This window comes from Hyperolius riggenbachi, chromosome 3 (assembly GCF_040937935.1).
Source record: "Hyperolius riggenbachi isolate aHypRig1 chromosome 3, aHypRig1.pri, whole genome shotgun sequence".
Taxonomy (NCBI): domain Eukaryota; kingdom Metazoa; phylum Chordata; class Amphibia; order Anura; family Hyperoliidae; genus Hyperolius; species Hyperolius riggenbachi.
The window spans coordinates 90,389,554-90,412,202 of NC_090648.1; the positions used below are offsets into that span (position 1 = coordinate 90,389,554).

The 22,649-nt window shown below is 44.5% G+C and overlaps 1 protein-coding gene across 1 annotated transcript; it reads right to left on the minus strand.

The window, feature by feature from the left end:
- Positions 1–1,401: 1,401 nt before the first annotated feature.
- Positions 1,402–22,216, minus strand: LOC137561047 (macrophage mannose receptor 1-like). Its single transcript, XM_068272268.1, has 5 exons — positions 22,121–22,216; positions 20,627–20,770; positions 10,107–10,202; positions 2,205–2,267; positions 1,402–2,100 (listed from the first exon to the last, which is right to left on the minus strand). The coding sequence occupies exons 1-5, from the start codon at positions 22,188–22,190 to the stop codon at positions 1,688–1,690; spliced, it is 786 nt and encodes a 261-aa protein (XP_068128369.1). The 5' UTR covers positions 22,191–22,216; the 3' UTR covers positions 1,402–1,687.
- Positions 22,217–22,649: the final 433 nt, after the last annotated feature.

The window sequence follows — 22,649 nt, forward strand, 5'->3', positions numbered from 1 at the left end:
ACAGTTTCAAACACAATGTACCATATCTGCAGTTCTTTTCATTTTAGGCAATGTGCTATGTAATTCTCTCTCGGAATCTTAGAGAGGATCTTAGAGAAACCTGCCTTAAATCTCTGTACACACAATCAGCTGTCGTCACCAGAAATGAATGACAGGTCAGCCGAGAATCGTATGGTTTGGCAAAAGACAGCAATTATTGTCCATGTAGACTGATCCCTCCTGGTGGATCGGTTAAGTCAATAATCAGTGTAATTTGTTCATACCAAACAATCAATCAATTCAAAGTACTCATGTGTGACAAATTTTACACTTCCAGGGCGTTATTTTCACGCTTACGCTACCAATCCCATCGGCTGAACCATTTTTGTGCCATCGCTGAATTAAATGTGCTCCGACATTCACACATTGCTAATCGGGGATTGCATTTAAATTAGTACATGTGTGGCCAGCATAAGGACTTCAAGATGAAGATTGTAGATTACCTGGGAGTTCAGGAAAGATCTCCAAACCATAGATCACTAATCAAGATTGTCTATGGTTGGATACTGAAGGGAATCTCTAAGCAAAGTAGGTAATTTGAGCATCAGCGGAGCTTAGGTAAAATGGGTGCTGCATAGACTGCAATGTTAATTGCTGCTATGATGGTGCCCCGGGGGGGTAATTTGGATGCTGGCAGAACCTGACAATTGGCATTAGGCGGTGAAAATATTGACGGAGAGAGATTTTTAGGTGAAGGTGGTGCTGATATCGGCAGAGCATGCAGCGGGAGGGTTGGTTATGGTTAATGATGGTCATGTCTAGGAGAAGTCATGGAGAAGCACATGATTTGTTTGATCAGCTGATAAATTTGCAAGGCTCTGATTTTCTGTGATCACATCCTGCTTTAGCACATGATCATGACTAGCAAATCAGAGACTTACATATCTATCACCCAACCAAACTGATCAGATCAGATGTTTCACTATAAGTTCTCCTAGACATGATCCCTATTAGGTATCGATAGAGGCAGGGTTCAAGTAAGAATAGGGTTAGCAGTAGTAAGCTATCAGTAAAAATGGCCTTTACTCTATAACTGTATTACCCATTGCCCAATAGTAGAATTTCGGTAACCAACATTCTACTAGTGGCTATCCCCAGCGTCCTTTGTAGATGTACTGTATGTATCTCTGAGAACAGCAGAATTTGATCGTGTGACCTACTGGGGCTGCCATTATGGGTTTCCAAAAATTTTCTCCATGTCTCCTTACACTTCTTTGAAGAAATTAACCCTTGTCTGTGCTAACTTTTGTCAAAAAGGTTAAGGTTTATCCACACAGTTTTCAAAATCTTCAGTGCAGGTCTTATTAAATGTATTTTTTCCCTCTTACTTTTCGCCCATCATAAGAAAGAAATATGAATTCATTATTCATAAAAAATATTTTATTCTTCTTTTAGAAATGGCAGCGCTGTGGTAGAACTACAAATGATGGACCCCCCAACCCTTCCCTTGCCTCCCCTTGGTGACCCTCACAGCCTTCAGGCCCATCTTGCAAGGGTTGTAAAACAAGTGTGGTCATCATGATCTTCCCACCCATAACAAGTGTAGCCACAAAAACACCTGATCTGTAGAATGGACTTCTGTTTTGAAGGGAGGATAGGGTAATAGTCTGTGCCCCCCACCTCTGGACCCTACTGTGGACACAGATAATTAGGCACAGCACTGACCACAAACTCCTCCATCTAGCAGCTTTCCCTCAGGGCTCCGAGCCCTCCAGCGGCTCCACTCCTTTGTACCCTTGTAGAGCATGACAACTTTTTCCTTATTATTACCATAATTGAAATAGAGCTGATCATCTTGAATGCCCAGCAGAGTGACATTGGGGCAGACCCAGTTCAGGACGCTCTTACTGTCACACTCATATAATCGCAGTGGATACCCGCTGATTTTTTTCTCCACCCCCACACAGCGACTCTCATTTGTGCTCATGAGTGTGCATCCTGGCAGCCATCGGAAATACTGAGCAGAGGATTCTGGGGAGCAGGTGGAGGCGGTAAGATGGTTGGTAGAGGAGCGCACCTCGGCACATAACTTGTGATCCTCATTGTAAATGAAGAAAGCACCTGTAGAAATGAAATTGAAAGGATGCTATTCAGTACCATAGCTGCAAAGTAGCATTCTGCAATTCGGGGACTCACAATAGTGCATGAAAAGTGTAATTACATACCCTGAGTTTTCAGTTTTATCTGATCCTCTTTTAAAGATTGTATTTCTGCTCTCATAGAATAAACTAAAAAGGAAAATAAATGTTACTATTTGCCTGTACAGATTATGAAGATAACTTACTAGGTTAAACTCTAATACAACCCCAGACATTGAAGCGTTACTATTTGTAGTGATGGCCTGAACAGTTTGCCGGCGGACAGTACCTCTAGCAGTTGCTCTAGCAATACCCCTGATCCCTGAAGAATATCCGACCTCAATTATCACAAGTCCGCACACAGCGCAGCTCCCCTGCACGCTGTGTGAAGTGAAACACATATGGAACTAAAGCGGCAGGTGGAGGGGGCGGAGTTCTGTACGCATGGCGGGGAGGTAGAATTGTCACTTCCTCCCCCTTAATATCTGACATTCTGCCTCAGTCGAAGACTTTAATTGAGCAGAACTGGGGTAAGAGGGGCACAGGAGAGGGGGAGTCTGGTGCTTTTAATAAAACAATATTAAAAGTTTAAGGGGAGGAGGGAAGAGGGTAAGGGGTACTTTAATATAGCTGTGGCATAGAACGGCGTGTGTGGCGGCAGGTGCATGGAGATCTTCAATCAAGCTCATTGAGGATATTGGCGTGGGATATTTCCGAGGATATTGGCGTGGGAACATTTTTTTAAAAGGTAAGTATTCATGGTTAATTAAGAAATATAAAGGACTTTTTCCGTGGTTGTGTTTTTATTTCTTGTAAACCTTTGTGGAAAAGGGTAAGGGTTACCATGTGCCCCTATACTCATTTCTCCTGGGGAGGGGGCTGGCATCTGGGGGTCCCCTTCTTAAAGGCGTCTCCCAGATGCCACCAATGACACCCCCCCCCCCCCCCCCCCCCGGGCGTCATCTGACCTCGTCCCCTCCGGAAGAGCTCCTTGTTCATGAATTGGACAAGGGCTCCTGGGGTGAAGAGGGATGCTTAGCCGCCCCTCTCCTACAGGGCCCCCCCATACCATGGACAAAGAAGTTTGCGTGCCATTGAAATCTATGGAGCCCGCTGCGAACTGCTGGTTTGCGAACATTTGCAGTAAATTTGTGGTCGCAAATGCAAAATTTGATGTTTGAGCTATCACTAACTATCACTGTACTGTAATCTGTACTTGCAGGTTATGAAGATAACTTACTAGGTTAAAATGCCCAGACATTCAAGCCCATTGGCAGGCCAAAATAGTTTTCTAACCCTTTTAAGGTGTACCTGAAACAAAGAAAGCAAAAGGATTTATACTTACCTGGGGCTTTCTCCATTCCACTGTAGTCAGGTTGCTCCCTCACCACCCTCCCAGTCCCCTCTGTTGCACCGCTGTCAGCCACAATAAAAACTCCCACACTAAGCCAGTCGGGGACTAGTGCGTATGCGCGGTCCTGACTGTATGCACCCCTTAATCGTGCCCAAGTAGCTAGGAGCATTCTGCACACTGTGTTGGTGCAAAATGCTCCTGGCCACAGGAGCACAATTGGGGGTGCGCATGGCTGGAACCACGCATGCACAATGGCCCACAACCCAGCTGGATCATGGACTCCACAACGGCAGGACAGAGGGCACCAGACCAACAAGGTGCATTCAGAACTTTTAATATCCAATATAGAATTTTATCCAGTAGTTTGGTCAGACCACCACACCATCCACTTCGCCCTTACAGCACCAGCTACAAAACATCAAGCGAAAGAACTACAGGTGAAACTCAAAAAATGTGAATATTGTGTAAGTCCATTTATTTCAGAAATTCAACTTAAAGAGGAACTCCAGTGAAAATAATGTAATTAAAAAACTGATTCATTTTGTAAAATCTTTTAAATCCCTGATTTACATTCTGACATTTATTACATGGTGACATGTTTACTGTTGGCAGGTGATGTAGCTGCTGCATGCTTTTTTGGCAGTTGGAAGCAGCTGTAAACAGCTATTTCCCACAATGCAGCAAGGTTCACAGACAGGAAACTGCCAAGAGTACGTACTTTTCTTGTTTCTTGTGGGAGGGATTTCACCACAATATCAGCAATACAGCGCCTCCTGATGGTCTGTTTGTGAAAAGGAATAGATTTCTCATGTAAAAGGGGGTATCAGCTACTGACTGGGATAAAGTTCAATTCTTGGTCGGATTTTCTCTTTAAAGTGGTCTGAAACCTTGTTTGCTCTAAAAGATTATTTATGGCCTTAAACCTGGTACCAGAAAAAAAATTGTAGCAGAAAAGCATTCAAATGTTAAAGTGACACTTAGGCTAATTTCACACCAGGACGTTGCGTTAGAGAGGGCGTTAAGGTCGCATAACGTCCCCCTAACTCAACGCCTGGTGGTGCTGGAGCTGGACGTCAGAGTGAGCCGCGTTGTGCAGCTCACTCTGGCGTCAGTGATGCCGTGATGCGCACTCTTGTGCGCATGCGGCATCACGTGGTCCCGCCGGCCAATCGCCGCACAGAGCGGCTGCTCCAGGAAGTAAACACTGCACGTCATAACGTGCAGTGCATATTAATTAGCCATGTGCCTGGCCGCTCTCCGCTCCTCCCCAACATTACTGAGCATGTGCAAGCAGTCTAACGCGGCTCAGCCGCGTCCAAAGTACTGCATGCAGTACGTTGCCTTGTGACGCAGCGTTACAATGTAACGCAACGTCCGCACTGTGAACAGCCCCATTGATTTTTCATTACTGTGCGGTGGGCTGCGTTACAGGCTGCTCTAACGTGCGCCTGTAACGTCCCACTGTGAAACCAGCCTTAAGCGAAAAAAACTTTTGATTCCATAGAACCAAAAATCCCAGCAATATTATTACACAGAGAATACATTTTGCACTGGAGACTGGGAATTGCTGAACGGACATTTATACTTACTGAGGAGAGTGCCAAGCGCTGTGGTTTTTCTATACAAATTGTTTGATACCATACTGGAAGTGGTTGCCGGAAGCAGCTGGCAAGGCTTTGACTTATTGGAAGGAGCGCCTGTATTACCTTTTACCATTGGGTTTAATCTATATTAGCATTGTTTATTTTAAAATTGTAGGGGATCAATGACATTTGGAGAAATGATTAATGATGTATTTTTTTTTCTTTTTTCTTTGTATTTCCCTATAAAATCCATAGAAAATAAAGTAATTACTAAAAACAAGTATCACCCTCAAAAAGCTTAATTTGTGGCGAAAAAAACAAGATATAGATCATTTAGGTGAGATAAGTAATGATAAAATTGCTTCCGTCATTAACGGATATCAGAGACAAATAAAGCTAGATATACAGGGGGAGTCGGCATATACTAGTACCTGTCCTGATGCCCACCTCTCCCCCCGTTCTCCTTTCTGCCCCATCTCACTTAAAAGCCCCCCAGGATCCTCTTCCGGGTCCCCGGAGTTGGGCTTTACTGCTCAGGCACTGGCTGGGCTGTGCGAATTTCACAGTGCGCGCCTGTGGTTGGGAGAGCTCTGCCCGTGCGTATGACATCACTACATCATGTGCCTGATGTCATACCCATGCCCTTGGGGGACTTTTAGGTAAGATATGGGGGGCAGAGAGGAGAACGGGGGGAGCATTGGGCATCAGGACAGGTGATAGTATATGCCTGCTCCCCCCGTATCTCTAGCTTTATTCGCCTCTGGTATGCTTTAAGGTAAAAACAATATACATACAGTGCTGTGAGGTAGGGGAGCAGTGAAAATGTTGCACCAGGACCCCTGATTCTGTATGTAGCCATCCTCCGAGCATGGCTGTTCAGTACCAGTGCAAAGTGTATTCTCTGTGTAATAATATTGCTGGGATTTGTGGTTCTATGGAATCAGCCCTGAAACGGTTAATAGTTTGCAGTGCTTACAGTTTTCCCTCCTACATCTAGGTGGAGAATTCCTCTCACCAATAGGAGAGCAGCGTTTATACTGTGGAGATTTTGTAGCCAATGAGAGAAAGTCTTAGCTGAGAGAACATAGAATCTGCTGGAAACTGGGTTGAGTGAGCCTGCAGCAGAGTGAGCTGGGGGCAGAGGAGGCTGGAGTGAGATCTGAGGGATTACACAGTGTTCCACACACAGAACTGAACTGTCTGGAGAGACAGCAGAGAAAGAACTGCTAGAACTCTGAAGAGGAGAGCTTTACTCAAGGCTGCTATGCTATCTGGAGGTGAAATCCTTTTTCCACAGTATCCTGTGACTGCACCTTTTCTGAAGGAGTGTGACAGATTACTGCACATGGCTGTTTCATTCTGCCTCATCTGAAGGAACTGTAAGCAAGCTACTTTATTACTACAGTGACCGGCTGATGGTGAATCCAGTTTATATGTATCTGCCTGCATAGCAACTCCCTGCAGATTCACAGAGCCAGCTTTGAGTGAGTGATTCCTGTTGGATTGTGACTTTCACATGGTCAGGCTTCCCAGGGTCTTATGCAAAGAAGTTCCAGTTAGGACTAGAGACAAAAAATGTCATATTGGCCTAACAATTTGCTCTGTGGTGTCTAGGCCTATCAGCAGAGGAACATTCATATATATCTGACAATCCAGTTTCTGTCATCTTCCTGCTGCTGCTCTCCTGAGTGAAGCTCCTTGTGGATTACACATACTGTTTTATGTATGAGCTCCAACTGCCGACCTACTACTTAGATTAACATTGGCCAATGTTTAGGGAAATTAGCTTAAATGTTTATCTGAGTTTGATCATAACACACTGTTTATACATGTATCATTTAAAGTGCACTTAATAATCTACAGTGATTTTGCGATTTGACATCTCTGGATTTTCTGGTGCTTCTTTGGGCCAAACCCTTCCCTGAAGCTTTGGAGGTGTCATTCTCTATTGCATTCCTTTGCAAGCAACTGTTTGTATTTCATTGTTGCCATAACTGTAAGATCAGATGCTATGACCTATTTGTTAGAACATATTGCTAGAAGGTGAATTGTTAATTTTATCTTTATTACTGGGTCTCCGTATCCAATAAAATAGCTTAGCATTATACTGCTGCTTTATGTGTATCGCTGGAGGTTGTGGGTGTCACCAGAGTTGGACAAGAGCAGGACCCATCTAACACAGCTACACCTACGGGTGCACTACATGTACCTACACCACTACACCAGGCTAATGCATGTCACATAATATGGAAATAAACTGGGTGAACCTAATATTTGATGGTAAAGTTTGTCACCCTATACAGGTACATCAGAATGCTACAGGGGGGCTCCTCATCCATGTATCTGCTCCAGGGCATAAAAATACCTGCAAAATTAATTTATCTATTACAGTGATTCTATTACACCACAAAGAGCCTTATTTTTCTATACATTTTTTTCTTACTATTTTAACTGGTGTTACAAAATCTCAGTTACACTTCACATGGGTTTATTTAAAGAGAAACCGTGACCAAGAATTGAACTACATCCCAATCAGTAGCTGATACCTTCTTTCCCATGAGAAATCTATTCGTTTCAGATCATCAGGGGACTCTGTATGGCTAATCTTGTGGTGAAACCCCTCCCACAGTGTGATGTCAGCGCCTCACAGCACTGAGGTCTTGACATCACACTGTGGGGGCATTGTAGCATTGTGGGAAATAACAGCTGTTTACAGCTGTTTCCAACTGCCAAAAAAAGCAAGCAGCATCTCCTTCTACTGACATCACCTGCCAGTAGTAAAAATTTCACCATGTGATAAATGTCAGAATGTAAATCACAGAGAGGAAAGATTTTACAATAGGCAAACACTGACTAAATCATTTATACATAAGTATAATAACTTTTTTTTATTACATTATTTTCACTGGAGTTCCTCTTTAATCAAATATAAACCAGTAAAAGTAAAAACTATGTCCTCCATTTTTACCTGAGAAAACTAGAGACAACTTTACCCCCCACTGCCATAACTGCCACCACTGTTACCACTGTTACTCCCATGCAGATGCTGCCATCATTGTGGTCCAGCTCCAGTCCCAACACTGCTACGGTTCAGCTGCATGCATAGCATTCAGCATTCACTTGTTTGGAGGGGCCTGGTGTCTTCCCCTTTTCACTACCATCACCATTCAAACTCATTCTGTGTTATGTTGCCCGCCACTGTTATTCAGCCTTTTTGGAGACTATAACAAGGCTGAATGACAGATTCTAACTGCACAAAATACCCAGCAATGGGCGGCTGGATAGCGTTTTGGTTAAAGAGAACCTTAACTGAAAATAAAAGTCAATATAACCATACACTGGTCATACTTACCTCCTGTGTATTCTACCCCACAATCTCTTTCTCCACTCCTGCGTCCTGTTTGCCCACTATGATCAATGGAATTCTCCGTCCTCCATTTAAAAAATGGCCATTACCCCATAACAGCTTCCTGGTCAGCACACAAACTGTAATATCACCCACTTGAGCCATAGGCAATCATGGACATTACCTTGCCCATTCAGTTGTAACTGACAGCTGCTGATTTATAACTGACAGCAACTGGTGTATTACAGTTCTGACAAAATCTTGTCAGAACTGGAAGGGATCATAGTAAAAAGAAAATGGTGAGCTTCTGAGAGAAACTGACAGTGAGGTAAGTATGTAATGTTTATTTGCAGCTACGTCATGTGCTTATTTTAAATAATTTTACTCACTTCAGGTTCCCTTTAAGGGTTTTGCCTGTGGTGTAGGGTTTGGGCCTTTCACCAGGATTCAAATCCCGGCTCAAGCCAGTACATAAAACAGAAAAGAGTTTTGGGACAAGGCTCCTGGGCGCCCTAAGTGGCTGCAGTTCTAAAGAGCTTTGCGTCCGCAAGGAGAAAAGCCCAATAAAATGTTATGTGTCAGTGAGGTTGATGGTGACTGAGAGCAGAATCAAGCAAAAGACTGAATATTAGCAATAAGGGGAGGACATGCTGAGTGGCAATGGATGAATGGAGGAGACCCAACAGCTGGAACAAATATAAGTAACCATACTAGTCTCCACCAGCATGCTCGGTGTGAATACTCTACACGTAGGAAGCCACTGATGCTAACATAAGCCAAGATTTGATTTACAATGTTGTTTTGGGGGCCAACGAGTCTTGGATTCTGTTCACTTTCTCCGAAACCTATCCGAAACATAGTTCCAGTGATTCTGTATATTCTACTACAATTAAATGACGATTGCTAACAGTTGGTTGACCTCTTGTTCATCTGCACTCTTCGATTTGTTGGGGAGTAGTGATCTCCTTGGTTCCAGTGGCTCACATAATATTGTGGATGGCCTCCAGGATTCTTTGTACACACTATAATTGGTTTATATTTGAACACATACTGTAGATAAGTATTCCATGTGTTGCATCATGACCGAGAGTCCAAAAACAAGTTACTGTATATTCTGGCGTATAAGACTACTTTTTTAACCCTTGAAAATCTTCTGTGAATCTGGGGTCATCTTATACGCCCTATCCTGTTTCCTCCTCTCAGATCTTGCTGCTGAGGACTGTAGTGAAGCGGAGCAGGCGCACATGTCCGAGATTTGAGAGGCAGAGAAGGAGGTAAATAGGATACAAGGGTGGGCCAGAGGGGTGAAAGAGGCGTGTTTTATGGCACAGCGCAATTTATTCTTCCAAACCAATCTGATAAACAGGTAGACAAGGGGAGCTGACCAATCCACTAAGGGAGAGTTGACCAATCCAAAGAGTCAATCGCCTATATACTGTTATATACTGGGTACCACTGTTACATACTGAGTACCACATACAGTACAGCACCAGTATCTGTTCATACATAGCACCAGTATATGATTTTTTTTAATTTGCTTTGCGTTGGAAGAGGGGTAGTCTTATACGGCGAGTATATCCCAAGTTCTATATTTTAACTGGAAAAGTTGGGGGGTCAACTTATATGCCCAGTCATCTTATACGCCAGAATATACAGTATATATTTTTTACTTACCCTCTAACCAAGTCATTATGAGTTCTACTTACATTTTTGCAGAACGAATCCGAGGACACTAATAGCCAACACAAGCATGAGCCCAGTGACACACATCCCAATGAGAACTTTATGCCTCTGAGGACAACCTGTGACAGAGAAAAACTTGTTATAGAGAGCACCTAAGGGGATGTTTATGAATGTTAGTAAAGCAAATCTTAGCCTAAGCAAATGTGAAAAATCACATACTTGCCTAAGGAGAGGGCACGCTGTCCTGTGGTTCTCCACCACTGCTGGGGACCTGGAAATTTGGGTGCAGGGCAAAGCCAAAAAATGGCTCGCCCTGCTCCCGCAAAAGTCCCAGTGGCGTTAATTACTATTCCCCCTCCAGGCCACCATGGACTTAGGAGAAAGACATATTACACTGTTTTTATAGTAATGTGCCATCTTTTGATGGCACCCGAATTCCTGTCTGAGTACGGCTAAAGCCGTAATTCACATTATGGCCTCCAAATTTCCAGCACCATTTGTGCCTGTCTTGTCTGGACACGCTTACACTGTATGCATTCTGGATCATTTTATAGAACACGTTTCACAATGCACAGTAACATATGCTGTTCTATAGAAAGCCCATATCATTGTTCTCACTGAGTCTGTTGTAAGGTAGTACACATTGAAAAGCGTAGCATGCTTGATCGGCACCCAACTTTTTTGCTCTAAACCATAGTTCCCCAACCCTGTCCTCAAGGCCCACCAACAGTACATGTTTTACAGATAACCACAAACATGCACAGGTGAGGTAATTAGTGTCTCAGCAGAGCTGATTTGACCACCTCTGTGGATTTCCACAAAACATGCACTGTTGGTGGGCCTTGAGGACAGGGTTGGGGAACTCTGCAAACCATTCCATGTATTATATGAGGTCGTGCAAAGTGCCACAATTAGTGTGAATTGTCCATTGCATTGCATTTTATTACAGTTTAACACATGGTTATACCTTCATTATAGTGTGATCTCAAAAGTGTCCAAGTTATATTTCTTTCAGGTTAGCTGGAACTCCTAACAGTAGCGTTTTGTCTGACCCAATAGGTGGAGCTGCTCAGCTTCTATGCAGCTTGAATATTCATGGAGACTAAATCTATGAGGAAATAATCAACACGATATGTCTTTGCTTCTCTCACTTCTGTATTTTGTCCAAGGTTACAATGAAAAGGTTTAAATCCACTTTCTGATGGTTTTCATTACATGATTGGCAAGAAAAGTAAAGAAAGATAGATTCCAAAAAGTTCCTGTGAAGATGATAATCCCCCAGAGCAGAGGGGTAACTATAGAGGAGCAGCCCCTGCGACCACATGGGGGGTCCAGAGCTGTGGGGGCCTTCCAACTAATAATTTTTCTGTCCTCTGATACAGGGGAGTATACTTCAGAAACTGTGTTTTTTGCAGCTTAACTTGTTATGGATGTGAAGATAATGATAGCCTTACGGCGCTACCATAGAGGCAAAGGGGGCAATTGCCCCAGGGTCCCATAGCCTGTACGGGCCCCCAAGGTGTCTCTCACCCATCTTAGCTGTTGCTCCGCTGGGCCTTTGAAGAGTCTATGGCAGAGTAGCTTCTCACCTGTGCTGGCAGGCAGGTGAGACAATACATTGCCAAAGACTCTGCAGAGGCCCCTGGGAGCCCAGTTTAGTTAGGAGGTGATTGGGAGGGAGGGTTAGCAGCTGGCTCAGGGGCCCAGGAGGGAAATTTGGCTGCAACAAAGGGCCAGTTTTTGTTTGGGGGGTGTCTTTTCAGGGTCCCCCGGGCTAATTTTGCCCTGAGGCCCCAATGTTACTAGATCCGGCCCTGTTACCCGTTTTATGATCTTTGTAAGATGGGCCCTAGGCCGTGAAGGTCAGGGGAGTGAACATCAAGGGGCCCTATAAAAGTTTTGCTGGGGGGGGGCAGGAATTGTAGTTACGCCACCGGGCCATAGTCCTCTGTTAGGTCGTAGCCACACTTTACCTCATCATTAATCTAATGTTGGGAGACCTATTTGAAAGAGATATAACATTTTTTCTAGCCTCTCTTACATGTTCAGCAGGTAATGATCGTGGTAAGACCATCTTTCATAGGATCCACATACCCACACACAGTAGATTTGACTTATTATCAAAGTCTCTGGACTTACAGTTGTGAAGCCTTTACCCTGGAAAAGGTGTCACAGAACACATTTGCTGGTATTGTTGTAATAGGACTCTAACAAACAAGATATGAAAAGGTGATAGCCCACGTATCTCCTTTGGAGTGGTTCTATTAGATGGAAGTGCAGCTCTACTACTTATACTGGGGCAGCTCTACTACCCATACAGGGGCAGCTCTACTACCTATACAGGGGCAGCTCTACTACTTATACTGGGGCAGCTCTACTACTTACACTGGGGCAACTCTACTACTTATACTGGGGCAACTCTACTACCTATACTGGGGCAGCTCTACTACCTATACTGGGGCAGCTCTACTACTCATACTGGGGCAGCTCTACTACTTATACTGGGGCAGCTCTACTGCCTATACTGGGGCAGCTCTACTACCTATACTGGGGCAGCTCTACTACCTATACTGGGGCAGCTCTACTACTCATACTGGGGCAGCTCTACTACCCATACAGGGGCAGCTCTACTACTTATACTGGGGCAGCTCTACTACTTATACTGGGGCAGCTCTACTACGTATACTGGGGCAGCTCTACTACTTATACTGGGGCAACTCTACTACTTATACTGGGGCAGCTTTACTGCCTATACTGGGGCAGCTCTACTACCTATACTGGGGCAGCTCTACTACCTACACTGGGGCAGCTCTACTATCTATACTGGGGCAGCTATACTACCTATACTAGGGCAGCTTTACTACCTATGCTGGGGCAGCTCTACTACCCATACTAGGGCAGCTCTACTACTTATACTGGGGCAGCTCTACTACTTATACTGGGGCAGCTCTACTACTTATACTGGGGCAGCTCTACTGCCTATACTGGGGCAGGTCTACTACCTATACTGGGGCAGGTCTACTACCTATACTGGGGCAGCTCTACTACTCATACTGGGGCAGCTCTACTACCCATACAGGGGCAGCTCTACTACCTATACTGGGGCAGCTCTACTACTTATACTGGGGCAGCTCTACTACTTATACTGGGGCAACTCTACTACTTATACTGGGGCAGCTCTACTGCCTATACTGACGCAGCTCTACTACCTATACTGGGGTAGCTCTACTATCTATACTAGGGCAGCTTTACTACCTATGCTGGGGCAGCTCTACTACCCATACTGGGGTAGCTATACTACCCATACTAGGGCAGCTATACTACCCATACTGGGGCAGCTATACTACCCATACTGGGGCAGCTATACTACCTACATTGGGGCATCTATACTACCTATGCTTGGGCAGCTATACTACCCATACTGGGGCATCTATACTACCCATACTAGGGCAGCTATACTACCTATACTGGGGCATCTATACTACCCATACTGGGGCAGCTATACTACCCATACAGGGGCAGCTATACTACCCATACAGGGGCATCTATACTACCCATACTGGGGCAGCTCTACTACCTATACTTGGGGCATCTATACTACTACCCATACTGGGGCAGCTATACTACCTACATTGGGGCATCTATACTACCTATGCTTGGGCAGCTATACTACCCATACTGGGGCATCTATACTACCCATACTGGGGCAGCTATACTACCTATACTGGGGCATCTATACTACCCATACTGGGGCAGCTATACTACCCATACAGGGGCATCTATACTACCCATACTGGGGCAGCTCTACTACCTATACTTGGGGCATCTATACTACCCATACTGGGGCAGCTATACTACCTGCACTGAGGCAGCTATACTACCTATATTGGTGCAGCTATGCTACGTATACAGGGGCAGCCATACTACCTATACTGGGGCAATTATACTACCTATACTGGGGCAGCTATACTACTTATACTGGGAAACTATACTACCTATACTGGGGCAACTATATTACCTATACACGCCCACTTTCCAGTGCATAGACACAACCCTTTTGGCCACACCCCTGTGTTTGGCCACGCCCCCTGTTTTTTTTTTGTTTTGTTTTTTTTTGTTTTGTTTTGTTTTGTTTGTTTGTTTGTTTTTTTTGGCGATAAGTTCACAGCTACCCCTAGAAAAGATCCAGAACCTGCATAGCACCCCCTAAAATAATTTCCTGGAGCCGCCCCTGATTTTGACAGTACATTTTCACCTTCTTGTTGGTATTTTTTCAATTGACGAGTGCTGAACAGTTTTATTTAAAAGAATATAGAGAAAACTTAAGAGGAAAAATAAATTGGATCGGGCCCTATCCCTCTTATTTAAAATGGTACATCTGTATTAGGACGATGGCTGTTTAGAGTTTTCACTATATTACTCTCCTGACTTGTTTAACTGTAAAATCATGAAGACCTGGAGCCCAGCCAGTGCCGTCGCTGTCACTAGGCAACAATAAATTTTGGCCCAAGGCGCCATGTGTGGGCGTGGGCGCTCTCTCGCCGTGTATGTGTTATTTATTTATTTTTTTTAATTATCAGGTCGCGCTGCCGGGCCGGCTGTGACAGGCAGCTCAGCGTGTCCCTCCTACTGATCCGCCCCCTCCCTCTCCCAGAGCGAGCAGCCGCACGCTAGTCAACTTCGGCCGCTCGCTCTGCACGGAGAGGGAGAGGGGGCGGACCAGTAGGCGGCGGCACATGTGGTGCCGCCGCCTACTGGTCTGCCCCCTCTCCCTCTCCGTGCAGAGCGAGCGGCCGCACGCTAGTTTGTTTATACGTGCGGTGCCGCCCCTAACTCCGCCCCCCCCCGCCTGTCACATGCGCTGGAACGCATCGCGTGACTTAGAGTCACAGTGTGTGAGTGTGTGTGACGGCGCACCAGGACCAGTGTCACCGCTGGCTGCGCTACACTGTGCAAACACACTGCAGAGGCGACACCTCACAGTGAGTGCCCTCTGCTTTTGATCATTTCTTATTTACCCCTCTAATTGGCCAGGGACGGATCTAGGGGGGGGGCGAGCGGGTCTCTTGCCCCAGGCGCAGTTTGTTGAATTCTTAAAAAGGCGCCAAAACTGGATGGGGAATGGCAGTTTAGGCGCCAAAACCTGACCTTGCCCCAGGCGCAATTTGGTCTAGATCCGTCCCTGTAATTGGCCCTGAGTCCCCTCCTCACACCCCATAACACTTGGCAGGCAGTGGCTCCTCTATGCTGCATACGCTGGCACATTACGATTATTTTCTGGTGAACGCTGCCGCATTACGATTATTTTCTAGTGAACGCTGCCACATTACGATTATTTCCTGGTGAAAGCTGGTCACATCCGATTCTTTCCTGGTGAATGCTGCCACATTACGATTCTTTCCTGGTGAACGCTGCCACATTACGATTCTTTCCTGGTGAACGCTGGCCATATTACGATTATTTCCTGGTGAAAGCTGGTCACATCCGATTCTTTCCTGGTGAATGCTGCCACATTACGATTCTTTCCTGGTGAACGCTGCCACATTACGATTCTTTCCTGGTGAACGCTGGCCATATTACGATTCTTTCCTGGTGAACGCTGGCCACATACGATTATTTCCTGCTTCCACATTACGATTATTTCCTGGTGAACGCTGCCGCATTACGATTATTTCCTGGTGAACGCTGGCCACATACGATTATTTCCTGGTGAACGCTGCCACATTACGATTCTTTCCTGGTGAACGCTGCCACATTACGATTCTTTCCTGGTGAACGCTGGACACATTACGATTCTTTCCTGGTGAACGCTGGCCACATACGATTATTTCCTGCTGCCACATTATGATTATTTCCTGGTGAACGCTGGCCACCTTACGATTATTTTCTGGTGAACGCTGCCGCATTACGATTATTTTATGGTGAACGCTGGCCACATTACGATTATTTTATGGTGAATCATTGCTGCGTTATAATTTTTTTATGGTGAATCATTGCTGCGTTATAATTATTTTATGGTGAATCATTGCTGCGTTATGATTATTTTATGGTGAATCATTGCTGCGTTATAATCATTTTAAAGTGAATCATTGCTGCGTTATGATTATTTTATGGTGAATCATTGCTGCGTTATGGTTATTTTCTGGTGAATCATTGCTGCGTTATGGTTATTTTCTGGTAAAAGATTGCCGCATTACTTTTATCATATGGTGAAACATTGCTGCGTTACGATTACTTTCATCAGGGGGGCACCACACGGGGGGGGGGGGGGGGCACAGTTTTTCTCGCCTGAAGTGACAAAATGGCTAGAGACGCCCCTGAGCCCAGCAGTGCTGGTTAGTGAATGTTCACATTTATCCTTTCCTCCCATTGTTCAGGGAGAGAAGACATGGAAATTGTAAATCTGAAGCAGCTAGCTTGCTATGGAGAGTCCACAGCCCAGTAGGAGATGTGACTGCTTGTTGTAAGGTGATGCTTCCATCAGAAGCGATGCAATTCACGCATACACAGAGTATAGTATGAAACTGTTGTCTTTGCTCATATTAACGTTTTTGACAGTCTGGTCAGCATCAAGTAAATGTAAAGGTCAGTAAGTGAAAAGTAGCCACCCCTTAGAGATACATAATACAATAAGCAATGAAAAATCAGGAGGGTTTGAAGGCCATAGGTAAATTAAGTATAAAATGTAGCATTTTACAGCTTTTAGATCATGCTACATTCACTACACAGCCCTTTTGTTTTCTTCAAGTAACACTTAAAGGAATACTTAAAGTGACTCTGTAACAAAAATTACAACGTTTTTTCTACCATCCTACAAGTTCCTAAACCTATTCTAATGTGATCTGGCTTGCTGCAGCTCTTTCTACTATAACCATCTCTGTAATAAATCAATGTATCTTTCCCCTGTCAGACTTGTCAGCCTGTGTCTGGAAGGCTGCCAAGTTCTTCAGTGTTGAACTGTTCCTCTAAGCACACTCCAGTGTGTGTTTTATTTACATAAGCCAGCAGCTTCTCTGCTATCTTATCAGTGATAGAAGAGAGCTGGATAAAAATCCTCCTCTGGAGGCTGTGAAAGGAGCTGGTCTGTCACATACTAAGGAATTAAAAGGCAGAGCTGTCTGCAGGAAGCCTGTAATGTTCAGTGCATGAGAGAAGCTGGGGACAGAAGGTAAACACACACAAGTGATCTCTTGAGATTCAGAAGTAAGGCTGTATACAGCCTGATTGTGTATGGATGTATTTTCTATGTGTGGACATGCTGTACATCAACCTACTTCCTGTTTTGGTGGCCATTTTGTTTGTTTATAAACAAACTCTTTAAAACAGTTTTTGACTACTTTTAATGCGGCGGGGAGCGGTGAAATTGTGACAGAGGGTAATAGGAGATGTCCCCTAACGCACTGGTATGTTTACTTTTGTGCGATTTTAACAATACAGATTCTCTTTAAGGCAAAAAAAAAATGATATTTACTCACCCGGGGCATCCCTCAGCCCCCTGAAGCTGGATGGTGCCCTCGCAGCCCCGCTCTGATCGTCCTGTCCCCGCCGGCGGCTACTTCCGGGTTCGGCGACAGCCGCCGACAGGCTGGGAACGCGGCTGATTCTCCACGTTCCCCGCCGCTATATCACCCTCTATGCTGCTATAGCGTGTATATATACGCTATAGCAGCATAGAGGGTGATATAGCGGCTGGGAACGCGGAGAATCAGCCGCGTTCCCAGCCTGTCAGCAGCTGTCGCCGAACCCGGAAGTAGCCGCCGGCGGGGACAGGACGATCGGAGCGGGGCTGCGAGGGCACCATCCAGCTTCAGGGGGCTGAGGGATGCCCCGGGTGAGTAAATATCATTTTTTTTTTTTGCCTTAAAGAAAACCTGAACTGAAAATTAAAAGTCAAAATAAACATACACAAGTCATACTTATCTCCTGTGTAGTCTACTCCTCGATCTATTTTTCTTCTCCTGCGTCCTGTTTGTCCACTGTGATCAATGGAATTCTCCGTCCTCCATTTTGAAAATGGCTATTATACCATAACAGCTTCCTGGTCAGCACACTGTTAAACTGTAACATCACCCACTTGAGCCATAGGGAAACATGGACACATCAGTTCTCCTCTCAGCTGTAACTGACAGCAACTGATATATAACTGACAGCAACTGATATATTTCAGTTCTGACAAAATGTTGTCAGAACTGGAAGGGATCACTGTAAGAAGAAAATGGTGAGCTTCTGAGAGGAACTGATGGCAAGGTAACTATGTAATGTTCATTTGCAGCTACGTCATGTGTTTATATTAAATAATTTTACTCAGTACAGGTTCTCTTTAAGTATTCCTTTAAGTTACTTAGAAAAATAGGCAGATACTCAAGTATGTAAAGGAAAGGCTCTAGATCTTATACAGCCATTCCTGGCTCATCTCGGTGTCCTCACCCAGCGCCAGGGATGCTCATCCCGATTTTGGATATCCGGGTAACGCGGATATCCGACCATTTTTGCACTATCTGGCCAGATCCGGATTCAATATAGTTAGGCAGAAATCTGGATAACTATCTGCAGATAGTTTTATGGCCGACTCGGATATCCGCGGATTTCTACCAGATATCCGAACCCGGATTACAAGTTCGGTGGCAAAAAGACCACCACCTCTCTCTCTCTCTCTCACAGGGATTTGTAGTATGTCAAAAGCAAGCTCACATACTTTGGCCAGGAATCGAACCCTGGTCAACTGCGTGGAGGCCAGCTATGCTCACCACTATACCACCAACCACACACACAGCAAAGGACAGCACTTTGAAGTCTGGAAGATTCCAGGGCAAGGGTGGGAGGGATGAAAAACTATGTGGCCATGCAACCATTCCTGCTAACCTAAAGCTTACTTATAAAAAGTCATATGAGACACATGCCGGGTGCAGGGTTGTGTGGTGAATGACCCTATAGACAGTCATACGAGACACATGCTGGGTGCAGGGCTGTGTGGTGAGTGATCCTATAGACAGTCATACGAGACACATGCCGGGTGCAGGGCTGTGTGGTGAGTCAACACATTGGCTTAAGACTTTACCAAATCCAATGCTCCAATATGGGGAAGCTTCTCTGTTTGCTGTTTGCTTTTTTGTTGATGAAGGGCCCTTATAACACTTTCTCTTTCAGGGCTATGGAAACCGTCTTAAGCCAATGTGTTGACTCACCACACAGCCCTGCACCCGGCATGTGTCTCGTATGACTGTCTATAGGATCACTCTCCACACAGCCCTGCACCCAGCATGTGTCTCGTATGACTGTCTATAGGATCATTCACCACACAGCCCTGCACCCAGCATGAGTCTCATATGACTTTCTATAAGTATGCTTTAGGTTAGCAGGAATGGTTGCATGGCCATCTAACTTTTCATCCTTCCCACCCTTGCCCTGGAATCTTCCAGACTTCAAAGTGCTGTCCTTTGCTGTGTGTGGTTGGTGGTATAGTGGTGAGCATAGCTGGCCTCCACGCAGTTGACCTGGGTTCGATTCCTGGCCAAAGTATGTGAGCTTGCTTTTGACATACTACAAATCCCTGGGAGAGAGAGAGATAGAGATAGAGGAGGTGGTGGTAGTATGTTTTTAGCTTCTAAAACCGTCAAGAAGCCTTTAAAAGACCATTTCCGGTTTCAATCCGGATATCGGAATCCGGCCAGATACTGGGGTCGGGTATCCGAATTCAATTCGGGTTTCAAAATTGCAAATTCAGATATCCAACCCGGATCGGATATCTAGGTATCCGGATCCGAATTAGTTCCAGATAGTGAAAAGTGGTATCCGAGCACCCCTGCCCAGCGCTGTCATTGACGTTGTAGTTATTCGACCAACCGACTAAATGCACTTTTGGGGATCCTCTGAGCGAGACGGTTGGCTCCATACTGTGTATGTGCAAGCAAAGTACAGAGCTGCCTGTCTTCCTGCCTGTCTGCCTTCCGAGGGCTCCTGGAGGTTACAAATTTTAACGGGAGACAGAGCTGGAACGAGAACCCTGAGAGAGGATCCGAAAGGCTCTATGAGATCCAAGGACTTTTTTCTCCATAGGTGAGATCCAAAGACTTTTTTATCCATAGGTAAGTTTATGATTTTTTTTTTTATTCACTTCAGTATTGCTTTCGGTATCAAGGACTGTACTGCTGTTTGTACGATTTGATTAAAAGCTATGTTTTATACTTGATTTACCTATATCCTTCAAACCCTCCCAGCATGAGCATTGCTTTTGGAACTGAGAGAATTTACATTCACTTGACAACAGCTAAACTAACTTTTTAGTAGCTCTATCACTTATAACCTGAAGATGAGCTCTTCACGTTGAACTAGGAAATGGAAAGTAAGAAGAAGACCTTGATCTTTTCCAGAGATGTGCATTATTGTGAACAACATCTCCTGTGAGTCAAAAAATTTTTCACTTGAACTCTACATGAATATTGGATCTTGAGTTGATATCTTTCATTTCAAGGCTCTTCTTCTCACTGCACTTCAAGTTAAGAAATGGAGTTCCATATATGTTAATTTCAGAAGCCCATCTTACTTTGCTTTTGAGGATCTTGATGCCAGCGAAGTCTAATGTCATCACCACTGCTTCCATTAGAAGACAATCTCCACACATCTGGCTTTTCTGCATTCCATGTTGGCTCATATATGCTCTCTTCTTGCAGGTAAATGTTACTGTTCTCTAAAGAGATGATAAGAATGATAATTGAGAATGTATCTGCGTCAACAGCAATCTAGTCATACATTAACATAGAGATAGGTTAGTTGGCTTCCCCGTAAACTACCTTCAGACTATGATGAACAGATGACTATGGTAAGAATTACTTTGTGAGCCCCTCTAAAGGACAGTTAGTGAAAAGACTATTTACCATAGAAAGTGCTGCAGAAGATGACAGAGTTAATACTAAATAATAATAAAAAAAATGCTGACATTTTCAGCAGTGACTTAAAGTGTACTGTCCCTCAAAGAAGCTCACAAATTAACATCCCTAACATAGCCAATTGTCTAACATGCCTACCACAGCCTAAGGCCAATTTGCGAAGACACTGAAGTGCCTTGAGGAAACTCATGCAAAGACAGCAAGAACAGACAAACTCCACAAAGACACTGTCCTGGCCACGGACTAAACCTTGAATGTTAGAGCTCCAAAGGTGGATCATTTAATTTAGGTGCAGATGGCATCTAAACATTTGGGTGCTACCAATCATAGTCCGCTGTAGAAACTGTAGCTATAGCAGCGCCAGGAAGGTAATTTGGGTGCCAGATAATTTACAGCTATTGCGGGCACCAGAATTCAAACACTGGCTTTCAAAATTAGCGGTGTGAGTTAGCAGCGAGGAGACATGATAGTGGCCAGAAATAGTGGTAAAACTTAGTGTTAGGTGTGTGTGCGTGTGTGTTTGGGGGGGGGGGGGGGGTGGAGGAAGTGTATTATGTGTAGGTAGGGGGAGTAGTGTTAGTCGCAGGTGGGGGGGTGTTAATGTTATTCATACGTAGGGAAGGGGAAATATGAGAGTTAAATTAGGGTATGTGATAGTAGAATATCAGTAAAGTGGCCGATATTCTATTAACAGTAAAAACACATTATAGAATATCGGTAAAGCCATCAATATTCTACTATTGGGTAAATTCATGCCCAATATAACTTGTTGATGGGAGTAGTAGCCACTAAAGGTAATAGATAAGCCCTGTAGATATTTCCAGTGCAACAAAGCAGTATAAACATTGATCTAAAATTAATGTGAACAAGCAAGCCACCATTGCTTCTTCTGTTTCCCATTCCCACAAAGTTCATAAGGAATGTCTTGTCACGAAAGGCATTATGAGTTTAATCTAAGAAGCTCTTGGTGGTGGCTGTGGGTTGCAAAAGGGATTTTTTATGTAATTGTACAGATTTTACAAACTAGTTCTTGAGAGACCTTCACGGCTGTTGTATCAGGGAGTCCATCAAAATTCACCAAAAATGTAAATAGCAATTGATGGTGGCCTGACACTTTATGGTATTAGTCCATGAACAGCATATGTAAATACCTGATGGCCTTCTCTTCAGATTATTTTCATCAGTCCGAGCCGGGGGAACGTAATCCACATTGCTGTACATTTTACTGCACTAAACAGCCAGCATACGCTGTTGTGAACAGAAGAACTTATCTGTATTTTTGGATGCACAATGCCTGCAGCCTATGACTATTCATTTCCTAGTTGTAATTTTGTTGCTGACAAGGTGCAGAGGAAGAGATAGAGAAAGGACAGAGCACTGTCATTCAGGAAACCATGGCCAGATATTACTATTATTAGTTATGCTATACGCATTGCAACACACTTACAAAAACACATCAGGTAATTTATTTATTTCATGATTAGACTATTGCAACTCTCAGCTCTGCAGCCTTGCCGCCAACTGCTTAGCCTCGCTACAGTCCATCATGAATTATGCTGCACAACTCATCCACCTCTCCTCCTGCTTCTCCAGCCCTATCCCCTCTCTGTTAGTCCCTTCACTGGCTGCCAGTTACACAAAGGATACAATTTAAAACCCTTACTGTCGCCTACAAAGCTC